Below are 25,716 nucleotides of genomic sequence, written 5' to 3'. Positions count from 1 at the left end.
TCTGTGTGTGTGAGTCTCTGTATCTCAGCGATGATCTCCTGCCGCTCTTTCCTGCTTCTGCTGCTCAATGTCTGCAGCCTGACTGCTCCCTCATTGGCTCTGCCCTTTGAGCAGAGAGGATTCTGGGACTTTGCTATGGATGGAGATGTGGGGGATCTGACGACGGTAATGATGAGAGATGAAGAGGGTTCAGCTGTGGAGGAGCTGCCGCCGGATGTGTCTTTATGCCCCTTTGGTTGCCATTGTCAACTCAATGTGGTGCAATGCTCAGACCTAAGTGAGTATCTATCTATCTATCTATCTATCTATCTATCTATCTATCTATCTATCTATCTATCTATCTATCTATCTATCTATCTATCTATCTATCTTTCTATCTGTCTGTCTGTCTGTCTGTCTGTCTGTCTGTCTATCTATCATGTCTGTGTGTAACAGTAATGACACAGTGAAATGACATTGTTGGAATCACTTTGAGAATGATTTTTCTATTTGATGAACGATAAACACTTTGACATCCAATCAGAATCCTTGAACATTTAAAGTGGCAGATGACAAACCAGCAACGCAGGCTTATAATAAAAGGAAGGATTGTCTATTGGTGTGGGCACTAATATAGTCAGTGTTACAGTTACCTTCTAGCATATATCTAATATATAATATAATATTGTTCTTGGTGTGAATGGGCTAATAATCTTTAAACATATTTACTTTAACTGTACAATAAATCATCAAATCTTTAAATTGTTTCAATTCAATATTAAAAGCATCTTATAGAGACCTCTTATAGAGATTGAGCCCTCATCCAAACAGGCAAAAACAGTCGTTTATGAACATGTCTGTTTGTTGTAGTTTAGTCTCTCAGAAAACTGGGGCTTGAATGGGAAACAGTTAAAAATGCCTGTGTAATTTTCCATTGAGCTGTAAGAGGGGTTCTGTGTTGTTTTTATGACACACACGGGTTGTTTTACAGGAAGACAGTGTGAGAGAGATAGACAGGGAAAGTGAAAAGGAATGTGCGAGGGAGAAAGACAAGTGATGAAGATTTGGAAGTCTTTGATGAGTGTTTGTTTATTTCAGCAGGCCGGAAATAGTCCTGGGTTATGTCTCGTCAGCAGTACATCCACAAAAGTGGTAATTTAGGCCTAAAATTTAAGTTTTTTTTTTTTTTTTACAGGGGCCACTTCATTTCATTGTGATTGCTTTTAGAAGGTCTTGTTTTCTTTTCCACGAATAGGAAATAACAGACCTACAATAAAAGAGGAAACCATTAACTGAACTGATTGGTTAAACCATTTACTCTCACCTTGTAGGAACTTTTTTGTCATTCAAATGAATGTTATTCTTTTCAGCGATCACTCAGTTTCCAAACCTAAATACATAAACTGCAGATGGACAAACATATGTACAAGAATTATATCAACACAAAACAAACAAACCAACCAACCAACCACCATGTATGTGTGCAGCCATGAAGCAGTGGTGGAGCTTGATTTTTTAGTATGTGAGAAAGTGAGAAGGCCTGTCTCCAGAAATTGTATAAAACCTTATAATTCTGACAAAATGTAGCCAGTTTGTGTATTTTTTCTGCATGGCACCAACAGCACCTATTGAAGCTCCGCTGTAATTCTATAGTCATACTTACGGATACACACTCTCTTTCATTCTCCCGCCAAGTTTGCTCAAGTTATGATCCTCATAGAACATTTACAGCCATTGAACTGACAATGGAATTCTGAGTTATTATTATTTTAATTATATGTATTGCTTTTTAGTTTGTGCGTGTCTGACTATGTTTGCATATGTGCATGAATGCTTTATGCCATGTGTTTTGGTCTTTGCAAGTGATTTTGTTTTCGGAAAATGTCATTGCATCTTTGTTTATGCTTGTGGATTTGATATAAAAATCGAAAAATACAGACCTTGCTTTAGGCGGTTCTTTCTATGCTTCCTCCCACTGTGATGAAGGTTTACTTGTAATACATTGATCTGTCCACTGCACTCTTTTATTTTCTTTCGTATCTGGAAGTTATTCTGCCATGTAGGCTGTAATTGAATTGATGGTGATGCTTATTCATAGCAGATGTTTATAATCGTGTATATATTTAGGTGGTTATGTGCCTTCATCATAAAATATGTTCCTACTAGGGGGTGTAGATGTGTGCAGAGCTGTGGTTGGGGGGCTGCGATGTGCTGCGCTCTGGGGTTTGGCATTGTGTTTGTTAGCGGTCGACTGGTTAAAGTCACTGAGCACTTGTTGGTTTGAGTGGCAGGTGGGCAGATGGCTTGGAAGAACTATTGTGAAAGGAAAACAGGAAAGAGCTTTGACTTGAACTTATAGTATATTGGCTTAAAATGGCTTGAACTCAAGATATTCTATCAGATCATTTCTTTAGTTTTTTGTTTTGAAAAAAACCCCAAAATGATTAAATGATTAAAATTATTATAATTCTTAGAAATTAAGTTTTAAAATAATATTTATTGCTCATATGTGATTTTCTGCTATACTATAATGGAGTATTTTATCCCCCTTAAACCCAAAAACAGTTCTGTTGGTTAATCAAATTGTTAATGGGTGCTCTATTCAGTGCTTGATTATAAATTTGCATTAAATTACGATGCAAAGTCTGCATAATTTATTTGTTTAAAAATACAGGGAAAACTGTGTAATTGTGTGAAATATGATTACAATTTAAAGTAACTATTTTCTATTTGAATATTTTAAAATGTACTTTATTCCTATGATGCAAAGCTGAATTTATAGCAGCAATTCATTCTTCAGTGCCATATGATCCCTCAGAAATCATTCTGATATGTTGATTTGACAAGTCTTATTATTTTCAATGTTGAAAACAGTTGTGATGCTTTATATTTTGTGGAAAATATGATACATTTTCCCCAAACATTTTTTTTTAAGAAATAGAAAGTTCAAAATGACAGCATTTATTTTACATACTGTAGAAATCTTTTGTGACATTAAACATGTCTTAACGTGTCAGTCACTTTTGATTAATTTAATGCATCCTTGCTGAATAAAAGTATTAATTTATTTTAAAAACAATTTACTATAAACATTCTGTTTTCCATGTTCTACAGTGTATAAGACTGATATCATAGCATGCTGATATGTTCCCTATAAAAAGTATGCGGCACTTGGCATCAAAGTTTGTGTTCAGTGTACATTGTGAATGTAAATCGCCCCAGGTTCACTTGACATTTGCAAAAATGTATATTTTAAACAAAAAAATGCAAAGCTAATGTGATGATGGCAGTTCCCTAGATCTGAATAAGGAGCATATTAAACTCTATGACACACAGAAACACAAAAGTCTTTTCTGTGAAAATGCTGAGTTGATTAAGGTATCCAGAAGTATTTTTTTCACTAATGAAAAACAAGTCAAAGTGATTTTCTGTGGTAATTGACTGCAGGCCACATATGCTGTCTGTAGAGATTACGTTTTTATTATTTAATCCAAAACATATCAATATATTCCTTTGATATGATTAATATCTCAATGATTTCACTTTTTGCTCCTGCTGGAAGCTAGACTGCTTGGCAGTTGTGGTTCTCAAGAACATTATAAATGGCTGGAAGGCAACAGAGGTTGAACCCAGCCTAGTATAAATTATTGGGCTCTGCTGGAAATCATCATGAATCATTGGCCTGATTTAGAATCCTGGACACTTTACCGTTAAAACAGACACAATGCTGGATTTGTGCTTTGATGTGGTTCTGCTGGAGTTTACATATAGTTTTGTGATGTGGTCCATGTGTGGCAAAATAACCCAAATGATTTTTAAAGTGCTGGCTGAACATCCTCTGGTCATCCGCCTCTAATATAAAGATAAACTAATGCAAATATAAACCTGACACAGAATTTAAAATGCCCAATAAGTACTCATTTGGCCACAATAACTGTTTTATATCTAATTAAATATCTTGTCAAAGACATGTTGTAATTGTTAAGATCTTCAATTGTATTCACTATTTAATTCTGTTATTTTGATGTCGAATAAAAAGCCCTGTCATGGGGAAATCCAGACCAGATGGTGAACTAATGGTCTCTCTGTTCAGACATTTGTATACAGATCTGTATGCTCTATATCCTACAAGCTTTAAATTAGCTGTAAACATTTTGTCTTCATGTTTAGGTTTGATTGTAGTGCCAAAGGAAATTCCCAGAGACACCAAACTCTTAGACCTGCAGAACAACCGCATCACAGAGCTGAAGGAGAATGACTTCAAAGGACTTCCAAACCTCTATGTAAGACACTGATGGTGATCAAAGAAATGAGAACTGGAGAGGGTGAAGGTCAAGCAGTAAATTCTACTCCTCTTTAAAAGGGATAGGTCACCCAAAAATGAAAATTCTGTCATTAATTACTCACCCTCATGTTATTCCAAACCCATAAGACCTTTGTTCATCTTCAAAACCCAAATTAAGATATTTTTGATGAAATCCGAGAGCTTTCTGACCCTGCATAGACAGTAACACAACTACCACGTTCAAGACCCAGAAAGGTAGTAAGGACATTATTAAAATAATCCATGTGACATCAGTGGTTCAACCTTAATTTTATTTATGGTACACTGAAACGGAAGACAAAATATTGTTGAATAAAGTCGTTACTTTTGTTTTCTTTGCACATAAAAAGTATTCTCGTAGCTTCAGAAAATTACGGTTGAACGTCTGATGTTACATGAACTGTTTTAATGATGTCCTTACTACCTTTCTGTGTCTTGAACATGGTAGTTACTGTCTATGCAGGGTCAGAAAGCTCTCGGATTTCATCAAAAATCTTAATTTGTGTTCCGAAGATGAACGAAGGTCTTACAGGTTTGGAACAACATGAGGGTGAGTAATTAATGACAGAATGTTCATTTTTGGGTGAACTAACCCTTTAATAATGGGATAAGTGAGAAAAATACATATAGATGAGGCTGAATGTAAAATACAGTTCATTATACTGTAAATTTATGGATGGTTTCTTGTGCTGTTCACTGATGTGTTCCAGTCTCAGAGCTTAATTTTTCGTTTTTTTTTACTCGCCGTTGGCTGATGCAGCCCATCAAGTTCCATATTAGCTAAATATGTCGCTATTTACTTTAATGCTGTATTTAGATGATTTAGATGTTCATTTAGATTGAATATTTACATTTTTATTTTATACATTTTACATAAGAAACAACGAGACAAGCATGTTTTGGCTAACTCTTTGAAAAATTGGTCTGTCGTTTACAGCACGCAGTACTTTACGTTTGGCACTCTGTGCAAAACAGCCTGACAGGATGTTCAAACAGTTCAAGTCTCTGAAGAAGAATGCTCCTGTAGTTCGGGAAACACACGCCGGTGCCAAACTGAATGTTTTAGTTCCCTTCTTAGAACTCATATTATCCCCAATATTTATCCCTAATATTTACTCAGCCTCTCTCACCAAACACAATATTTGACATGGCCTGTAAAAGAAGAAGAAGAAGAAAAAAAGAACAAGACATTAAGTTATAACATCATTTATAAGTCATTAATTTTGTGTACATATTTAATGCTCATGGTCAAGTTATTATTAATCATGTCTTCATGACTTTCTATGAACCAAATGCTAACGTCCTCCTGTCTCCCGCCAGGCTCTGTCACTAGTCAACAACAAGATCTCCAAAGTCCACCCGCGAACCTTCGCACCCCTCCTACACTTAAAAAAGCTTTATTTTTCCCGTAACCTCCTGACAGTGGTACCCAAGAACCTTCCCCCATCCCTGGTGGAGCTGCGCATTCATGACAACCGTATTAAGAAGGTTGCAGAAGGAACGTTCTCTGGTCTGGGCAGCATGAACTGCATTGGTTTGTATGCGCGCTCGCCATTATGTGGTATAGAGGTTACAGTCTGACCAAACCATTTCCTTTTTTAGATGGAGCCTGCTGGTTTTTGTGATGGGATATTCTGTCTGATGTTGAATGCTTCTTATAGAGATGGGCGGAAACCCTATTCAGAACAGCGGCTTTGAGCCTGGAGCTTTTAAAGGCCTGAAACTCAACTACCTGCGCGTCTCTGAGTCCAAACTCACTGGAATACCAAAAGGTGATTCTTTAGAATAATCATAAAAGTCATTAAAGAGTGAACATTTTTCTCGTATTTATTGTCAGAAAGAACATTTGGATAATTACTCTGTGCAGTTTCTCACTTGAATGAGCTTTAGGAATATCTTTGGACATAAATCACAATTTGCATGAGCTTTAATGTTAATGTTAAGAGCAGAGATGTGGTGCTACTTCCAATTATATAATGATGAATGTTCCTCTCCTTCCAGACCTCCCTGACAGTCTTCACGAGCTCCACTTGGACAATAACCAGATCCAGGCCATTGAACTAGAGGACCTGAGCCGCTATAAACACCTGTACAGGTGAAGCCACTCATGACTCTCCTGCACTTCAACACACAACATGCCTTGTCCCTGTCTGTAGACTCGCTATAAAGCAACAGCGCCACCTTTTTAAAAAACATTAAAACATTAAACATTAAAAAAACAAAATGTTTACTGTAAGTTTAGTTTAGTAGAGACAAAATCTTTTTATACAAAATACACAGTTCAACTTGTTAGCAATTATACGTGATTATAGCCTATGTTTGTCATCTTAGGCTCCTGAAAATCTATTATTCTGTGCAATCTCTTTATTTTTACTGAAAACAGCTGCAGTCATTTCACTCCGAATCAAGGATTATCCTTTAAATGGCACAAAAATCACAACTGGCAGTTTAAGTTGTGTAATCTCAAAAGTGTTGTTAACTAAAGCTATTGTGCTGACAAAAGCTTGCAATGAAGCAAATTTTTGAAATAAATTAAGAAAATGGATGTTTTAGAAAACTAAAACTAAAATTAAATTGAAGTGTACATTATAACAAACTAATAACAAATAACACTACAGAGAAAGTAGTGTTTTTTTTTTTGTTGCATTTTTAGTAAATTCTAGATGGTCTGACTTTAGTAGAGTTGGGGTACATGGACTCGGACTGGAATTATGAATGAATTCGGATGCACTTGGGCAGACTCATACTCGAATTCGACACATACTCGGACATTTGGACTAAGCCAAAACCAAATCATGTGTAATATGAAAGATACAAAAAATAAGTCACAAAATAAAATAAAGAAAACAAGACATTATTAACAAGACATAAATGTCTCCCACCAAAACTCAATTGGTTAATGTCTTGGACTCGAAAAATGTGGACTCTGATCAAATACTAGTAACTAGGCAGAGTGGGATTGTCTGATGTAACACAATGTAACACATGTAATACAACCTACCACTATTTCATGATGATTGGTCTGAAATCACAATAATAACCCAGCGTTCAGCAGTCAAGTTAAGCCATGGAAGAATGCAAAGACAACACAAAACAATTAATTCTCATATGGTCAATCCAAATGGCCTCAAACTAAATTTGTATCTATATATAAAAGATTATACGGCATGAATTTGTTAACTTTGGCAAATCCAGTGACTTGCTCTCCTGTGTGGGCCATCTGACGGTGCTGAATCATAGATGCCCTAGAGATGCCTGAGTGATGGCAGTTACAAATTTACTGCTAAATGTACCCGCAATGGCACATTTAATTAAAGTGCAGCTGTTTTGATATACAGTAAACTTGACAAATGACTTTAATAATTTTGTTGGTATTATTTATTTATTGTATTTCATGCACAATTTGTATCTTATATGGGATGAAAACATTAAGGAATTTAAATAAAACAAAAATAATTTTCATTATGTATCATTAAAGCAAACTTAAACTAAACTGATATTAAAAATCCAAATGATAGTGAAATAATAACCCTGATATTGGTCTAACTCATGCAAATCTCTTTTTGCAGAAAGACCCTGCATGTGCTGGATTTTTATAGTGCAGCTTGTCCTGCGGGGCTGCAGTTGACCCAGTGCCTGTTCACAGTGTTTCCAGTCTATTGTATTTCCACCTCACTAGATGCCTGTCACAATGTGTGTGGCCCATCTATTGTATGTTGCTTATTCATTGTTGTGCTTGCACTTGTTTGCCAGATTGGGTCTGGGTTTCAACCACATCCGGATGATTGAGAAGGGCAGCCTATCATACGTCCCTAATCTCAGGGAGCTGCATTTGGAAAACAACCGGCTGACCCGCGTTCCCATGGGTCTGCCAGACATGAAGTACCTGCAGGTGCGAGATATCAAACATGAACAAAATGTGTCCTATTCACACATGCACGATCATTGATTTTTGCTTTGTTTTTCAGGTGGTCTACCTTCATTCCAACAACATAAGTCGAGTGGAAGTTAATGACTTCTGTCCTCTGGGTTTCGGCATGAAGAGGAGCTTCTATAATGGCATTAGCCTCTATGGCAACCCGGTTAACTACTGGGAGGTACAGCCTGCCACCTTTCGCTGCGTTGGAGACCGACTGGCCATTCAGTTCGGAAACTATAAGAAGTAGAGAATGGATGAAAAGAGAGATTTGGGGACAAATAACAATGCTGGAATTGAAACAGAACAGAAAAAAACTTGGAGAAAGTGGGCCTAAATGGTGTCAACAAACAGTGTTTGCAAATCATTTTTATTATGTATCTTTGGATGGATCTTTTGTTTATGAAGTCTAAAGGTTCACACCAAGTATGTTAACTATAACGATAAAGATATAGTTTTAAAGATGAAATGAAATTTAAAGAATAAAATTAGAAGTATCGCACAGTCCGCACCACAACTATAGCGATAACTTTTGTTGGAATCACTATCAGGCCGATTTCATTCAGCAGATGAATGATAAAAACATTGACAGCCAATCAGAGTACACATTTTAAAGAGCTTAAGCATTTAAAGGGGCAGACGACAAAACTGCAGCATCCATATAATAAACAGAATGTTATCATCTGTTGGTGTGAATGCTAATATAGTTATAGTTATCGTTATCTTTATAGTTATCAGTCTTGAGGTGAACAGGCCTGAAAGAGAAAAGGAAGGAGCAATAAAATAAGTCATGGAAACTTAGAAAAAATTAATTTGATCTCTTACAACTGGCTCAAAACTATAATAATGGTAATTGTTTTTTAAGTGTTTTACAGTAAAGTCTTAACATTATCAGTTCACTTTTTAAGGGCTCTTTGTTTGCTTGACACCTTTATAATAATATTATTGATATGTACTGTTATATTGTTATTATTTCATATTAGTGTATGTTGTTTTTTAACGGTGAAGTTTGGATGAAATGTTGAAATGGGAAGGTTAAATCTAGATGTTAAATTCATGGTGCTTATAATAAGTGTATCTGTGTTGTTTGTAAAAATTGTAGCTTGCTTTTTTATCCAAATTTGCCTTGCTTCCTTGCTTCAGGGGTCTTATTGTTGTGGGAGTACTTTAGGGCAATGGAGGAACTTTACACAGACACAATATGTGTCGTCGAGTTTCATTCAGCCAAATGCCTCATGTTCTTACCCAGCCCTTTTGGGTTCGAGGCTGATTCAGAAAAGGATTGTAATGCTATGTTGTTTTGCACAGTTTCTCTATGAATTTCTAATCTTTTCTTTGTAGCGTGTTGTTTTTCTCATGTTTTCTTTGGCAGTGACCCTGCATGCATTTACGCTAGTGCGCCGCACACTACTGCATGTTCCAATAAAATATCTTTCAGCTTGACTTCAGGAGCAGAAGTGGTGTACCATCATGGTTTGAAAGCTGTGACTAATAAAACTTGAGTTAACACGAGTTTGAGTTCAGTGAAATAAAACATTTGAAGAATGTCTCCTCTTTTCTCAATAAAGCCAAATATCGATTGATTGCATTATCAAGCACAATGTCAATGGATCACTCTACTTGTTGCAAACCATGTCAGAGAAATTCCAGATTTTATACATAAAAATAAAACAAAATTATTAAAACATTGTGGAAGATGTATTTATGTATCTGAGTACTTCTTGTATGATTACATTTCTGTATATACATGGACAAAAGTATTGAGACACACAATTAACATCTTAATTACTGAATTCAGGTGTTTCAATTGCCGCATGTATAAAATCCTCCATTAAAATTTGCAGTAAGTCAGTTCATGAAATTTCATGCCTGCTAGATATTCCATAGCCAACTGGAGGTGGTATAATTGGAAAGTGGAAGCATTAGGAATAGCAGAAGACCAAATAAAGTCACAGTTCCAAACTTCCACTGGCATTAATATAACCGCAAAACTGTGTGGCGGGAGCTTCATGGAATGGGTTTCTATGGCTGAGCAGCTGCATGCAAGCCTCACATCACCAAGTATAATGGCAAGCATTGGATGGAGTGGCGAAAGAGAATGGCACATGCCACTGAACTCTGGAGCGGTGGAAACCTGTTCTGTGAGACTCGCGTCTCTCTATTTGGCAGTCTGATGGGCGAGTCTGGCTTTGGCAGATGCCAGAAGACCGTTACCTGCCTGACTGCACTGTGTCAAATGTAAAGTTGAGTGGAGGAGGGATAATGGTATGGGGTTGGGCTAGGCCCATTATTTCTAGTGAAGTAGTTTTCTTAATGCTTCAGCATGCCAAAACATTTTGGACAATGCTATGCGTCCAACTTTGTGGGAACAGTTTTGGAAAAGCCCTTTTCTATTCCAGCATGACTGTGGCCCAGTGCACAAAGCAGGCCCGTACTTTGTTGGATGAGTTTGGTGTGGAACCGATAGAACATCTTTGGGATGAACTGGAACAGAGATTGTGAGTGTACCTGGGGCCAGTTGCATAAACTTACCGTGGTAACTAGGATTTACACAAGCTTCAGTCTGGATCCAGAACACCTGAGAAGAGATGATGCCAACCCCTCAGATGACCTCAGATGATGCCAACCCTGAAACAACTTACAGAACTATCACATTTTGCTATAAGTTTGATTGCATCATATAATAATTGCTGTTAATATTGTTCATCGTCTGTTTTATTACGTCTTAAATTGATTTTTCCATACTGCTAGTTCGTCTGGTCAGAGGAGAACTGGCCCCCCGACTGAGACTGGTTTCTCCCAAGGTTTTTTCTCCATTCTGTCACCGATGGAGTTTTGGTTCCTTGCCGCTGTCACCTCTGGCTTGCTTAGTTGGGGACACTTCATTTCCAGCGATATCGTTGACATGATTGCAAGATACTATTTAAACTGAGCTGGATGTTGACATCACTGAATCCAATGATGAACTGTCTTTAACTGAAAAATTTGTGTTTACTATTGTCATTTTGCATTATTGACACACTATTTTCCTAATTAATGCTGTTCAGTTGCTTTGACAGAATCTGTATTGTTAAAAGCGCTATATGAATAAAGGTGACTTGACTTGACTTGACTTAGCCACCATGTTAAGACTGTGTCTTAAGAACTAGTTTGACCAACTAGCAGTTGCCAAGGGGTAATCAGTCTTACTTTTCCAATACAAATAAGAACAATCTACCTTTTCATAACTGAATTAAAAAAGTTATGACCAGTCTTGAAGAAAACTAATTAGGTGACTAACTTTTTAAGACTAGTCTAAACAGTTTATGCAACTGACATCTCACAAATGCTTTACTGGATGAATGGGAGAGCTGTTCATTTACTCCCTCCACCTACAATTCCTGCCGGTATTGAAAATCGAACCCACGACCAATAAATAGTGTATATTAAACTGTTTAATGCTAACAACAGATCATGAAAACCTGTACAATCTACAGCACACTTGACATAATTTAAATACATAAATTTAAATTTCAGGATTTTTTGGCCAATATGACATTGAAAGTAGTGCTTACTCCATATCCAGACTGTTCAATGATAACATGTTTTGTCAAATTCTTTATCCAAAGTCCAAATGACTGTTTTGGTACCCAGATCTCTTTATTAATTAAAATAATTAGCTATTTAAAAGATAGGTCTTTCTCTGTTGAACAGGTTATAAAAATCGTCAAGAACAATTTCTGTGCATTTTCTCAGCTAACAAAACTGTACTGTTTTCGTACTAACCCAGGGCTGTCCAAACTCGGTCCTGGAGGGCCGGTGTCCTGCAGAGTTTAGCTCCAACCCTAATCAAACACACCTACCAGCTACCAGCTAATCAAGCTCTTACTAAGCATAGAACCTTCCAGTCAGGTGTGTTGAGGCAAGTTGGAGCTAAACTCTGCAGGACACCGGCCCTCCAGGACCGAGTTTGGACAGCCCTGTACTAAGCAGATAATTTTATTAATTAAAATAATTTGAAGAGCTATCTGAAAGAACTAGCCTACTTTATTAAAAAAGGTTATGAAAAATTGTCAAGAACATTTTTTGTGTGTGCATTCTCTCACCTGGTTTGTAACAGTTTGAGTAGAATCACCTCTATTATTATGGGAACTTTTTTTTTTGTAAACAGGTTAGATATAGTTTGTTTTGTTGAACACAATCAGTTTCACAGACGTCATACTTCGGGTTATAAAATCAATATAATTCTCAATCAAAATGACGACGACGTTGTAACCACTTATGATTGATATAATCCACATGATTACTCATCGTGTCCCTTTTGCATCAATTTAATTTCGCTTTATAAGCCTGTATCTTCATCACAAGATCACCTGGCGAATGAAAACCGCCTCTAGTATTAAGCCTGTCGTGTGTTTTCTCACTAGAAGGCAGCACTGTGAATTTAACACAGGTATCTTCGGGCTTTTATTGTAACTGCGTCAAAGAAGAGTGCCCATCGACAGCGCGTCGCCGCATCAAGCATGTCTGTCAGTGGCTCTGCCTTGAGCGTCTGACGCGCTCAATGCGACTGCGGATATTATACACTCTGTCGTGCGCCATAGAGGAATGATTATCCACAATCGAGTAAGTAATATTAAATAAAGGCCTAGCTATCGACTACTGCTGGAGCCTGATTTGAAGCGTCGCTGTGGACCGGGTGAATCAGAGGAAACGCTTGACCTGAAGTGTTATTATTATCCGTTATATTGACAATTATTTCGCAATAATTGCTCATTGCCTGTCGTCGCTGCATGTATGGTTGCTTAATAAATACATTTCCGGTTTATCGTAGTGCAAAATATGAGCTGGTTTGTTAGCAGGAGATCTTGTTAATCAGTCCAGAACTATCTGTCTCCTCAAGGTGCGCGATGTTTTGTGATGGCCAGGAGGAGGAGGAGGACAGTGCTCTCTCAATCTTGTGTTTATGAGCAGTCAGCACAGGTACTCATGGAATACCAGTCTGTTATTCACCGATAAAAGGCTCATTCCTGTTGTGCAGCACATTTTTATATCAATATGTCTTAATATAATTGCATACTGTACTCACAGGTTTTAAACAATGAGATAATATTTGTCACAAAATCAAAAAATAGTGAACTTTTTGTTGAGTTTGAGTGAATGTTGCTATTTTTTGCTATGTTTGAGTGTTCCATACACTTCTAAATCTAAAAAAAGGAATTTATTAAGAAACATTACAGGTATTTCTTCCTATTACTATTTTTTTTAAATCAAACTAAACCTCAGTTTCATTAGTTTCATTTATATAGTCATATCTTGTAATTTTACTTTAACTAATAAAAGCCAGACCCTAAATCACATCATTCCCCACCGCACAAAACATAAGCAATTATAGAATATGAATTCTATGATGTTTCTGTGGTGTTAGATGGTTCATTGTACTTTGAAGCATTCTTTTCTGTTAGGTACATCAATTATAGATATTTTATATGATAAATGTGACCCTGGACCACAAAACCAGTGATAAGTCGCATGGGTATATTTGTAGCAATAGCCAACAATACATTGTATGGGTCAAAATTATCGGTTTTTTTTTTTGTGCCAAAGATCATTAGGATATTAGGCCTAAGTAAAGATCATGTTCCATGAAGATATTATGTAAATTTGCTACCATAAATATATCAAAACTTTTACATTTTTGATTAGTAAATGCATTGCTAAGGACTTAATTTGGACACCTTTAAAGGCGATTTTCCTCAATATTTAGATTTTTTTGCACCCTCAGATTCCAGATTTTCAAATAATTGTATCTCGGCCAAATATTGTCCTATCCTAACAAACCATACATCAATGGAAAGCATATTTATTCAGATGATGTATAACTCTCAAAAAATTGACCCTTATGACTGGGTTTGTGGTCCGGGGTCACATATGATAATATCAGATTTTTAAAAGATTGTTAAAAATATCCAAACTATCTTCAAATTGACAACGTCATGTAAAGTAACTCACAATCCTTCTCTGAATGATGTATTTCCATCCTGTTTTCCCATTATTGTCCTGATTTTAATTCATTCATTTATTTTGTATTATAATCAAGCATTTTTTGTAATCATGCATTTTTTTTCATTTGTAATCAAGCATACATAATATGTATTATTTTATTTTTTAAAGTACTGTACTGTGTAACAGGAGTGACGAAAAAGTGTGTGGACTTTGCTGATTTAATCCGAGATCTGGGATTGATCCCGGACACACTGGCACTTTAAAGTTCTCCTTTGTAGTTAGATGTGATGGATCTGCCACTATTGATTTTTGTGTTCCTCTGTTTTTCCAGTGACTCCCACACATGCCATAGATGTCCTTCCCTTAGCTCACTGAGCTAACTTTATTTCTCCTCATCACCCCTGATATCCTTCCACTCTTCCCTCTCTCATGCCTCTTGCTCTGTCTTCACTCTATCTCTCTTCTCTTATCTGTCCCTTGTCCATCCCATTTGACTTTCCCATCCTCCCTTCCTCTGTCACTCCTGCTTTGTGTCGGATGTCATAATGGTGTACTGTGGTCGAGTGCTGGACTCCCCCTGCACTCTGGCTCTGTTAGTGGGCTTCCAGTTCGCGTTTGTCCTCTACTTCTCCCTGGGAGGCTTTCGTGGCCTAGTGTCTGTTTTGGTTCATTCCACCGAGCCTGAGATCGACTACTCTCGACCGCATGACGTCTACACCAACCTCACCTCTCTGCTGCTCCACCATCCAGGACCCAGTGTACCAGAACAGCAGCTCAGAGACTGTATACTGCCCTCTCCACTGCTGGGTAGATATAAATCCACTCTGAAAGGCTTAAGACATTGATCAGTCATTGGATTTGTTTGTTTACGATGTCTCATTGCAGTTTTAAATAAACCAAAGATGTTTTTTTTTTAGTTTAGTCAACCCAAAAATGAAGATTCTTACATCATTTACACTAACTTTTATCTTTCCATACCTGTGACTTTTTTCTCTTGTGGATCACAAAAAAATATATTTTCAAGAATGTACTGGTTGCTGTTTTCCATGCAGTTACAATGACTGCAGATTGGCACTTCCAGGCTTCAAAAAAAGGACATAAAATCACCATTAAAATATCATAATTGTCCATATTATATGCTGAATTCCATGCCTTCTGCAATTATTTTGCATTTTATGGACGAAAATCATATAAATAAAAAATCAAATGAATAAAAAAAAAATCAAATAAATAGAAAATAAAACCTCTAAAAGATAAAATCAGTCATTTTAAATGCTACAAGTAAATGTATTATTATATGTACAGTATGAGAAACAGATATTCATCTTGAGATATGCTAAAGATTATGGAGGACTTGGTCCGACACTTCTTTAAAATGTCAATTAATTTTTTATTTAAAAATGATTCATATTTTTTTGTTTTGAACTACAATTTAAAGCATTAATTATACCGTTTTAAAAATATCTCTGTTAATTTACCACTTTAAAAAGTGATTTGTTTATTTCCATTTTTATGTTTGAATTATTTCTAATGAATAAAAAAAAAATCAAATAAATAGAAAATAAAACCTCTAAAAGCTAAAATCAGTCATTTTAAATGCTACAAGTAAATGTATTATTATATGTACAGTATGAGAAACAGATATTCATCTTGAGATATGCTAAAGATTATGGAGGACACTTGGTCCGACACTTCTTTAAAATGTCAATTAATTTTTTATTTAAAAATGATTCATATTTTTTTGTTTTGAACTACAATTTAAAGCATTAATTATACCGTTTTAAAAATATCTCTGTTAATTTACCACTTTAAAAAGTGATTTGTTTATTTCCATTTTTATGTTTGAATTATTTCATTTTATTTTTAACTGTCACTTTTAAGTCCTCCATTAAGATGACATTTAACAGTGATATTAAGTTATTAGGGGTTAAAAGATACAAAATTAAAAAATTTTAAGTGAGTGTTAAATGACAGCAAATGTAATCTAAATGTAAAAATTTGCATGAAAAATTAAATATCCAATATTAAAAAATAAAAAGAATAATTAAAAAAATATCTGATATTGCACAGTAACCGATATGCACAATATATTGCCCTTTTGTGTTCCACAAAAGAAGTCATACTGCTTTGGACTAACAGTGATTAAATAATGACATAATTTACATTTTTAGGGATAGTATTCCTTTAATTTGGTGTTGTAGGACAGATTTTTTTTTACAACAAGTGCATGTGTGCTTTCCTCCTGCTGTCTGCCAGTGGGTCCTGTTTCTGTCCACCTCTCCTCACCCCCCTCCCTGGAGAAGATAAAAGAGAAGAACCCCTTGGTGACCTTAGGGGGTCATTACCGTCCACCAGACTGTGAGCCACGGCACCATACAGCCATCGTGGTCCCCTACCGGAACCGCCAGACCCACCTCCGCGCCCTCCTCTACCATCTGCACCCCTTTTTGCAGCGGCAGCAGGTCCACTATGGCATTTACATTGTGCACCAGGTCTCTTGTTCGTTGTTACGCTGACTTGTCACATCTATTGTATAGAAAAAATTCCTAGCAGTAATTAGAGGAAGTAGCTGGGAGAAAGGGTAAACATAGCTCATAGCGTATTGTCAAGCTATATTAGTGTTCTATTCTTGCCGAAAAATGCATTTGTGTACACTTAATTTGCTCATAGTCTGTGTTATCAGTCAGGGAACTCCACGTTTAACCGAGCGAAGTTGCTGAATGTTGGAGTGCGGGAGGCGCTGAAAGAGGAGGACTGGAGCTGTATTTTCCTGCATGACGTTGACCTGCTGCCTGAGAATGACCACAATACCTACACCTGCCACCCCCAGTACCCTACACACCTCTCCATAGCTATGGACAAGTTCAGATACAGGTACCCTACCCACTATCACAGGATTTAATGTTTTAACAAAGCTTTTCTCTGATATTATCTTAATGAACAGGGGAGAAACCTAATGACATTTTTAAAAAAAATCCTAGCAGTAATTAGAGGAAGTAGCTGGGAGAAAGGGTAAACATAGCTCATAGCTTATTGTCAAGCTATATTAGTGTTCTATTCTTGCCGAAAAATGCATTTGTGTACACTTGATTTGCTCATAGTCTGTGTTATCAGTCAGGGAACTCCACGTTTAACCGAGCGAAGTTGCTGAATGTTGGAGTGCGGGAGGCGCTGAAAGAGGAGGACTGGAGCTGTATTTTCCTGCATGACGTCGACCTGCTGCCTGAGAATGACCACAATACCTACACCTGCCACCCCCAGTACCCTACACACCTCTCCATAGCTATGGACAAGTTCAGATACAGGTACCCTACCCACTATCACAGGATTTAATGTTTTAACAAAGCTTTTCTCTGATATTATCTTAATGAACAGGGGAGAAACCTAATGACATTTTTAAATGCATTTTTATGTTTGTAGTCACTTCAATATAACTGTAATAGTTTTAATATAGTTATTATTATAATAATAATTTTTCATATTACAGCATGATAATATAATGATTAAAAAAAATGTTGTGTAGTTGAATAAAATCCAGGTTAGATGCCAGTATACACTACAGTTCAAAAGTTTAAGATTGGTTCAAATATAATATAATATTACAAAATAATGTTTTATATTTTAATATATTTTAAAATGTAATTTATTCCTCTGATGACAAAGCAACATTTTCAGCAGCCACTGCAGTCTTCAGTGACAAAAAAATGCTTTATATTTTTGTGCAAACTGATTTTTTTTCAGGATTCTTTGATGAATAGAAGTTTCAAAACAATTCAATTTATTTGTTACATTAAAATGCCTTTACTATCACTTTTGTTTAATTTAATTTTGGATGGTAGTAGGGCTGCAACAACGAATCGATTAAATCGATAAAAATCGATTACTAAAAGAGTTGGCAACGAATTTCATAATCGTAGTGAAAGATAAATATTTTTAAAATAAATTAGTGGTCAATTTTTCAATTAAATTCTACACACTTTAATTCAAAACAGGCCATTTAAAAAGAAAAATAAACGAAACTGTTCATTTAACAACAGTTTTCTAGATCTTATAAAACTTCTAGAAACAAAAAGTTCATCCTCTTCACGCATGGTAAAATAGGGGATGTAGTTCATTCATTATTAGTGCTGACACAGGTATATGCAGTAACTCATGGCTCTGGCCCTCTAAATTGACATCCAGGTCTGCACATCTCGGGTCACAGAGTCTGCATTTCTGTATTCTGCAGCCACAATGTCCACCTAGATACAAACATTCACTGAGAACAGAAACATTGCAGAGAAAACAAGTCATATATTCAGTCCACCAAGGCTGAGGACAACATCAGGACCTCTCTGTGATGAATCCGCTGAAGGCTGTAAAGCATTCAGACACGACTCAGAGAGTTAGTCCTTGGGTAGAAATACAGAGAAAATAATGAAGAAAGATACATAGCAGCAGCTCATCTAGCTATTACTCAATATTTACTGAACAGTACTAAAGAATTTAGAACAGGTGTTAGGAGTACAAGGAATCTCTGGAGGGCAGGTTCAATAAGCAATCACAGTTAAATTACAGCTCTTTTTTATTAGTTTTATTTTATTATTATTATTATTATTATTATTATTTAAATCAGTGAATACCTTTATTCAGCAATGGATTAAATTGAGTAAAAACAATGTTACAAAAGAGTTCTATTTCAAATAATTTCTGTTCTATTCAACTTTCTGTTCATCATTTATTTGGTATTATGATCATGAAAAATGTTGATGGTTCACGGTTTTCACAAACATTTTAAGCAGCACAACATTCATAATAATAAGGACTGAACATCAAATTAGCAAATCAGAATGATTTCTGAAGGATCGTGTGACTCTGAAGACTAGAAGACTGAAAAAAAGCTTTACCACCATACATAGTAAATTCTATTTTAAAATATATTAAAAAACAGTTATATACAATTGTACATAATATTACTATTTGTACTGTATTTTTGATCAAATAAATGCAGCCTTGGTGAGCATGAGAGATTTCTTACAAAAAAACATTAAAAATCATTCCAACCCCAAACATTTGAACAGTCATGCATATACCGCTCAACACTCACATTAGTTGCTTTTCCTGTCCTTTTTTCCCCAGATTTACTCAAAGATCACATGAAAATACAGTGATATACACAATATGTATGGCTATCACATGATTTCGTCATGTTCCATGTTTAATTTTTGAAATCTAATAAAACTTTACATTTTACTTTTTGTCCACGTTTATGCAAAAACCCATTAACATTTGGCAGCCTTTTGAAAAAGATGAATGTATTATGATTTGCACCCAGTTTTCTGTATACTGCACATTTAGCCAATTGTAGCAGGTCATATGATTATTCAGTGCATAGAAAAAATGTGTACATACTTTAGAAATATTAGTGTGGTAGTGTTCTGAAAATAGTTATTATTAAAGGGGTCATATGATGTTGCTAAAAATAACATTATTTGGTGTAATGCAATGTGTTTATGCGGTTGAAGGTTCAAAAAACACATTATTTTCCACATACTGTACATTATTGTTTCTCCTCTATGCCCCGCCTTTCTGAAACACGTAGATTTTTACAAAGCTCATCGGTCTGAAAAGCAAGGTGTGCTTTGATTAGCCAGCTATCCAGTGCGTTGTGATTGGCCGAATACCTCAAGCGTATGATGGAAATGTTATGCCCCTACCATATTGTGATGCCCTGTCCGGCCGAAGCGACGAGACAAAAACATTAATACCCATTATAAACGAGGCATTCGTTGCATCCAGTGGGGACATAATTACTGATTATAATGACTTCTACTGTTTTTTTACACGTTGCGTTGCGTATCGCGCTGCATATACTCTTTCATTGCGTGAACATTTGGGCGGTGTTATGCAAATCTTCCCACATCGTGACGTAGACATGTGGCGTGTTAGAACGAGCCGTTTTAGGTAGGCGTGGTTGACTCTTAACTTTTATAAAGAATATCTCTTTGGATTTGAGATTTTAGTCTTTGCAACTTTACAGATCTTTTTTCACCAAGAGCTTGTAACACTCCAAAGAGAAAGGAAATTTTGAAATCGCATCATATGACCCCTTTAAATTATGACACAGATTTAAACAGCATTTTTTGTTCATTTTTAAGGGGTCCCGGTTTTTTATCCATCTTTACAGATTGCTGTAATGATGTGATGCAGAGGTACAGACGAACATTAAACTGCAGGGGAAGCTGTGACACTTCAGATGGAATAATTGATGAAGGCTAGTAGAGACAGATGACCTTATTCCTCTGTGCCTCACCAAATCACTGCTCTGACTCCTTCCTTCGCAGGCTTCCATACTCGCAGTACTTCGGAGGGGTGTCTGCTGTAACCCCGGAGCAGTACCTCAAAATGAACGGCTTTCCTAACCAGTACTGGGGCTGGGGAGGAGAGGACGATGACATCGCAGCTCGGTGAGGATAGCAGAATTCAGTTTATAATGCATTTGCATGTGTTATTACAACATAAAACAGCCTGGAATGTAGTAGAGAATAAAGTAACTGGCACGTCTACATCAGAAATGCATCCTGTTAAGCATTTGTGTTGCACGTCTGTCATCTCTCCATCACCATTTTGTTCTCATTTCACATTCGCATTGGTCTCTTGTCATTATTCTCATTTTCACTGCATCCGTCTATCCCTCATGCCCTCCCCCGCATAGCCACAGGAGGGACCAGTAAGTACATGCATGAATCACTAGATTGGACTCAAGGCTTCCAACTATATAGATGTCTCTACACTTCAGTGATTACTGCCTCTTTATTCAATAATACATTTTAAGTAATTTTATTTCTGTGACAAAGAAACTTACTGTAGAAGATTAAAAGTTGTTGAAGCCTTGAAACCAGAATTAGTCAGGTGTAGTGGATTACTAGTAGTGTTGAGGATTTGAATAGCATTTTCTTTATGGTTAGTTCTCTCTTAAAGAGGTCATGAATTGCCTTTGTTTTTTATTTTGTACTGTTCTCTGAGGCCCACTTATAATGTTGTCAAGATTTAGAAGTAATAGGCTATTTTCTGTCCTGTTTTGACCCCCCTCATCAGAACGCTCTGTTTGAATAGGCGTGGCGGATTGTAGTCTCGGAAGTAAACACCCACTGCTATGATTGGCTAACAGATGTGTATGTTTGACAGTGACAGTCCTTATAGATGGATGCTGCTGTGATTTAGCTCAAAAATGCATAAATACTCAGTATATATCAAATGATCTATAATGCGTATCGCGCTGCATATACTCTTTCATTGCGTGAACATTTGGGCGGTGTTATGCAAATCTTCCCACATCGTGACGTAGACATGTGGCGTGTTAGAACGAGCCGTTTTAGGTAGGCGTGGTTGACTCTTAACTTTTATAAAGAATATCTCTTTGGATTTGAGATTTTAGTCTTTGCAACTTTACAGATCTTTTTTCACCAAGAGCTTGTAACACTCCAAAGAGAAAGGAAATTTTGAAATCGCATCATATGACCCCTTTAAATTATGACACAGATTTAAACAGCATTTTTTGTTCATTTTTAAGGGGTCCCGGTTTTTTATCCATCTTTACAGATTGCTGTAATGATGTGATGCAGAGGTACAGACGAACATTAAACTGCAGGGGAAGCTGTGACACTTCAGATGGAATAATTGATGAAGGCTAGTAGAGACAGATGACCTTATTCCTCTGTGCCTCACCAAATCACTGCTCTGACTCCTTCCTTCGCAGGCTTCCATACTCGCAGTACTTCGGAGGGGTGTCTGCTGTAACCCCGGAGCAGTACCTCAAAATGAACGGCTTTCCTAACCAGTACTGGGGCTGGGGAGGAGAGGACGATGACATCGCAGCTCGGTGAGGATAGCAGAATTCAGTTTATAATGCATTTGCATGTGTTATTACAACATAAAACAGCCTGGAATGTAGTAGAGAATAAAGTAACTGGCACGTCTACATCAGAAATGCATCCTGTTAAGCATTTGTGTTGCACGTCTGTCATCTCTCCATCACCATTTTGTTCTCATTTCACATTCGCATTGGTCTCTTGTCATTATTCTCATTTTCACTGCATCCGTCTATCCCTCATGCCCTCCCCCGCATAGCCACAGGAGGGACCAGTAAGTACATGCATGAATCACTAGATTGGACTCAAGGCTTCCAACTATATAGATGTCTCTACACTTCAGTGATTACTGCCTCTTTATTCAATAATACATTTTAAGTAATTTTATTTCTGTGACAAAGAAACTTGCTGTAGAAGATTAAAAGTTGTTGAAGCCTTGAAACCAGAATTAGTCAGGTGTAGTGGATTACTAGTAGTGTTGAGGATTTGAATAGCATTTTCTTTATGGTTAGTTCTCTCTTAAAGAGGTCATGAATTGCCTTTGTTTTTTATTTTGTACTGTTCTCTGAGGCCCACTTATAATGTTGTCAAGATTTAGAAGTAATAGGCTATTTTCTGTCCTGTTTTGACCCCCCTCATCAGAACGCTCTGTTTGAATAGGCGTGGCGGATTGTAGTCTCGGAAGTAAACACCCACTGCTATGATTGGCTAACAGATGTGTATGTTTGACAGTGACAGTCCTTATAGATGGATGCTGCTGTGATTTAGCTCAAAAATGCATAAATACTCAGTATATATCAAATGATCTATAATAACAGACAAAGCATTAGTAATAAAAACAGTTACTCACACTTGTGTGGCAGAACATTACTGTCGGATCCAATATAGTCAGCACAGCATCGCGTTTCAATCTTTCTGAGAATCCTGCGTCGAATTGTGCCTTGTCTGTAAATTAATCTGTGATAAAATGAAGTGAACAAAGGACCAAGTTGTTACTGATGCGGTCTGGAACTTCATTAAAAATAAAGTTAATCAAATGAAGTTTATCGTTTGGTTCCTGTGTAGACCTGCGTTTGTCACTCTTGTCATACCTACTACGTGCGTGAATTGGTGGGCGGGGCTAAACAGGCAGTGATGTAGAAGCAGGTGTTGTTCTTCTGCGGAGGCGATGTTTAGCCACACTATTACATCATAAAGTGCTCGTATTGGCAGATTGGCTTCAGTGTAAGCTGATTTTAGACTAACGATAAAGTTTTGAGTTCTTGAAAACGTACAGGATGTTTTTATAGTTCAATGACTTCTTACATGTCAAAAGATCAAGGGAATTTTGGTTTCTCAGTTCATGACCCCTTTAAGTGACTTTGGCATGAATAGGATTGGGCATCATGAGGAATCTAGCGAATATGGTTAGCAGTTGCATTAATGATTCTTTTAGAGGAAGCTGTATTTGAGAAAATCCATGATGAGGTCATTTTAAAGGGGTCATATGATGCTGCTAAAAAGAACAGTATTTTGTGTATTTGGTGTAATGAAATGTGTTTATGCGGTTTAAGATGAAAAAAAATGTGGCATATTTAATTCCACTGTTATTTCTATTTTTTTTATAAAGTACTGCTGACAAAACCCATAGTATGTATGTTTAACTACATGTTGTCATATGAACAACCAGTCATTAACTACATTAAGCTTGTGTTATATTCACAAAAAATAGCTAATTTGTTTGTGAATCAGACTACAGTGGTTGCCTAAATGTATTTGATTCAGTAAATGATTCATAGTGGAATAATTTGGTTGAGACCAAAATAATTCATAATTGAACCATTTGGTCAAGAATCGATGGACTACACTGGTCATGCTAAATAGTTTTGTTTCAACTACAAACATCTGGCTCATGAGATTCATTCATTCTGAAACCTATCTATACTTTTCGCACTGTCTGTTTCACGCTATAGATTCAGTAGTAGTGCATGATTCTGATTGACTCTCAAAATGTCTTCGTACACGCTCATGAACCATTAATGGAACCAAATGTAATTTGCTGTAATGTAATTGGCTATTTTTGAGGAAATGTGGCATATTTAATTCCACCGTTATTTCTTTTTTTTATTTTTTTATAAAGTACTGCTGACAAAACCCATAGTATGTATGTTTAACTACATGTTGTCATATGAACAACCAGTCATTAACTACATTAAGCTTGTGTTATATTCACAAAAAAGAGCTAATTTGTTTGTGAATCAGACTACAGTGGTTGCCTAAATGTATTTGATTCAGTAAATGATTCATAGTGGAATCATTTGGTTGAGACCAAAATAATTCATAATTGAACCATTTGGTCAAGAATCGATGGACTACACTAGTCATGCTAAATAGTTTTGTTTCAACTACAAACATCTGGCTCATGAGATTCATTCATTCTGAAACCTATCTATACTTTTCGCACTGTCTGTTTCACGCTATAGATTCAGTAGTAGTGCATGATTCTGATTGACTCTCAAAATGTCTTCGTACACGCTCATGAACCATTAATGGAACCAAATGTAATTTGCTGTAATGTAATTGGCTATTTTTGAGTAAGAACTAAATCCCAACCTGCTCAACATCTTTGACAAGGCAGCACCTCTTAGTCCATCACTGTTTTTTCTTTACTTTCTTGCTGTTTAATATGCCTACATGGTTTGATTTCACCCCAAGCGATTTTTCAGGGTACGATAAAGAACAAATCTAGTCCCAGAAGAAAAGTATTTTTAGTGGACCCGGCTTGGGAAAACTGACATTACATGTATTCTTGAAGAACATTTTGAAGGGCATATCAGCTCATGGTGATTTGTAAACCTGACTGTCGCATAATTAACCGTCAGTATCCTTGTCTGACTCAGATAGCTGAACCATAGGCAAGAGCCCAAAAGTTTTAAGTATTTAAAAGCTGGATTAGACTCTCCAATTTTAGATTAACCTTTTGAGGATTTTCAGTTGTGGTTAGAACTTTTTTACATAAAAATCCTCAACAACAGTAGGTTTTTTAGCTAGTTCACATTCATCTGGCCCACCTTGCGGACTCTGCTGGAAATACTTTGTGCTGCTCTTTCTTTTGTCTCTGTCTGTTTGATCATTCATACCATCCTTCTTCAGGGTTTTTTTTTTCTTATATGTTACTATTTCTACTTGCCCTGTGGTTTTGTCTTTAGAGTCCGTCTCTCTGGGATGAAGATAATGCGCCCCCCTTTGGCCATTGGGCATTATAAGATGATCAAACATAAAGGAGATCAGGGTAATGAGCAGAACCCGAGAAGGTGATGTCACATGCCAAATATATTATAAACTTTGCTACTAGGGTTGCAAAGGGACGGAAACTTTCTGGTAAACTTCCAGAAACTATCCAGTTTTGCAACCCTAGTTACAATCTTAAAAATAAAGGTTCCAAAAGGTTTTTTTCACAGCCATGCCATAGGAGAACTATTTTTGATTCCCCAGTGAACTTATAAGTGAACAGTTCTTAACATTTCTTAGTACAAAGAACAGTTTAATCTAAAAAACCTTTTTCCACTGTAGGAACCTTTTGTCCATCGGAAAAGTTCTATGGATGTTAACAGTTCTTCATATGGAACTATAGATGTCAATAAAGAACCTTTATTTTTAAGAGTGTATGGATAGATAGATTT

At 36.4% G+C, this 25,716-nt stretch overlaps 2 protein-coding genes across 3 annotated transcripts in view; both read left to right on the top strand.

Annotated features, from left to right (window-relative positions):
* The window catches only part of LOC107560944 (biglycan-like), a 26,815-nt gene continuing 1,099 nt past the window's right edge, over window positions 1–25,716 (top strand). The window contains exons 1-7 of one of the 2 annotated variants that reach the window (XM_016245258.1): window positions 1–277; window positions 4,150–4,262; window positions 5,624–5,837; window positions 5,965–6,075; window positions 6,305–6,398; window positions 8,057–8,195; window positions 8,272–9,914. In XM_016245258.1, coding sequence (XP_016100744.1) covers window positions 31–277; window positions 4,150–4,262; window positions 5,624–5,837; window positions 5,965–6,075; window positions 6,305–6,398; window positions 8,057–8,195; window positions 8,272–8,469 — 1,116 coding nt within the window. In that variant the 5' untranslated portion in view covers window positions 1–30 and the 3' untranslated portion in view covers window positions 8,470–9,914. Of the gene's footprint in view, window positions 278–4,149; window positions 4,263–5,623; window positions 5,838–5,964; window positions 6,076–6,304; window positions 6,399–8,056; window positions 8,196–8,271; window positions 9,915–25,716 lie in introns of those variants that run through there. The other variant, XR_001605781.1, reaches the window with a different exon arrangement.
* LOC107560945 (beta-1,4-galactosyltransferase 3-like) lies at window positions 12,624–25,351 on the top strand. The gene is made up of 8 exons (XM_016245259.1): window positions 12,624–12,824; window positions 13,102–13,181; window positions 14,536–15,011; window positions 16,461–16,696; window positions 16,888–17,078; window positions 20,528–20,650; window positions 20,899–20,913; window positions 25,243–25,351. The coding sequence occupies exons 3-8, from the start codon at window positions 14,750–14,752 to the stop codon at window positions 25,349–25,351; spliced, it is 936 nt and encodes a 311-aa protein (XP_016100745.1). The 5' UTR covers window positions 12,624–12,824; window positions 13,102–13,181; window positions 14,536–14,749.

Source organism: Sinocyclocheilus grahami, unplaced genomic scaffold (assembly GCF_001515645.1).
Source record: "Sinocyclocheilus grahami isolate Dianchi unplaced genomic scaffold, SAMN03320097.WGS_v1.1 scaffold747.1, whole genome shotgun sequence".
Lineage (NCBI taxonomy): Eukaryota > Metazoa > Chordata > Actinopteri > Cypriniformes > Cyprinidae > Sinocyclocheilus > Sinocyclocheilus grahami.
The sequence above is the reverse complement of the archived record's forward strand: the minus strand, read 5'-3'. Positions and strand labels throughout refer to the sequence as shown.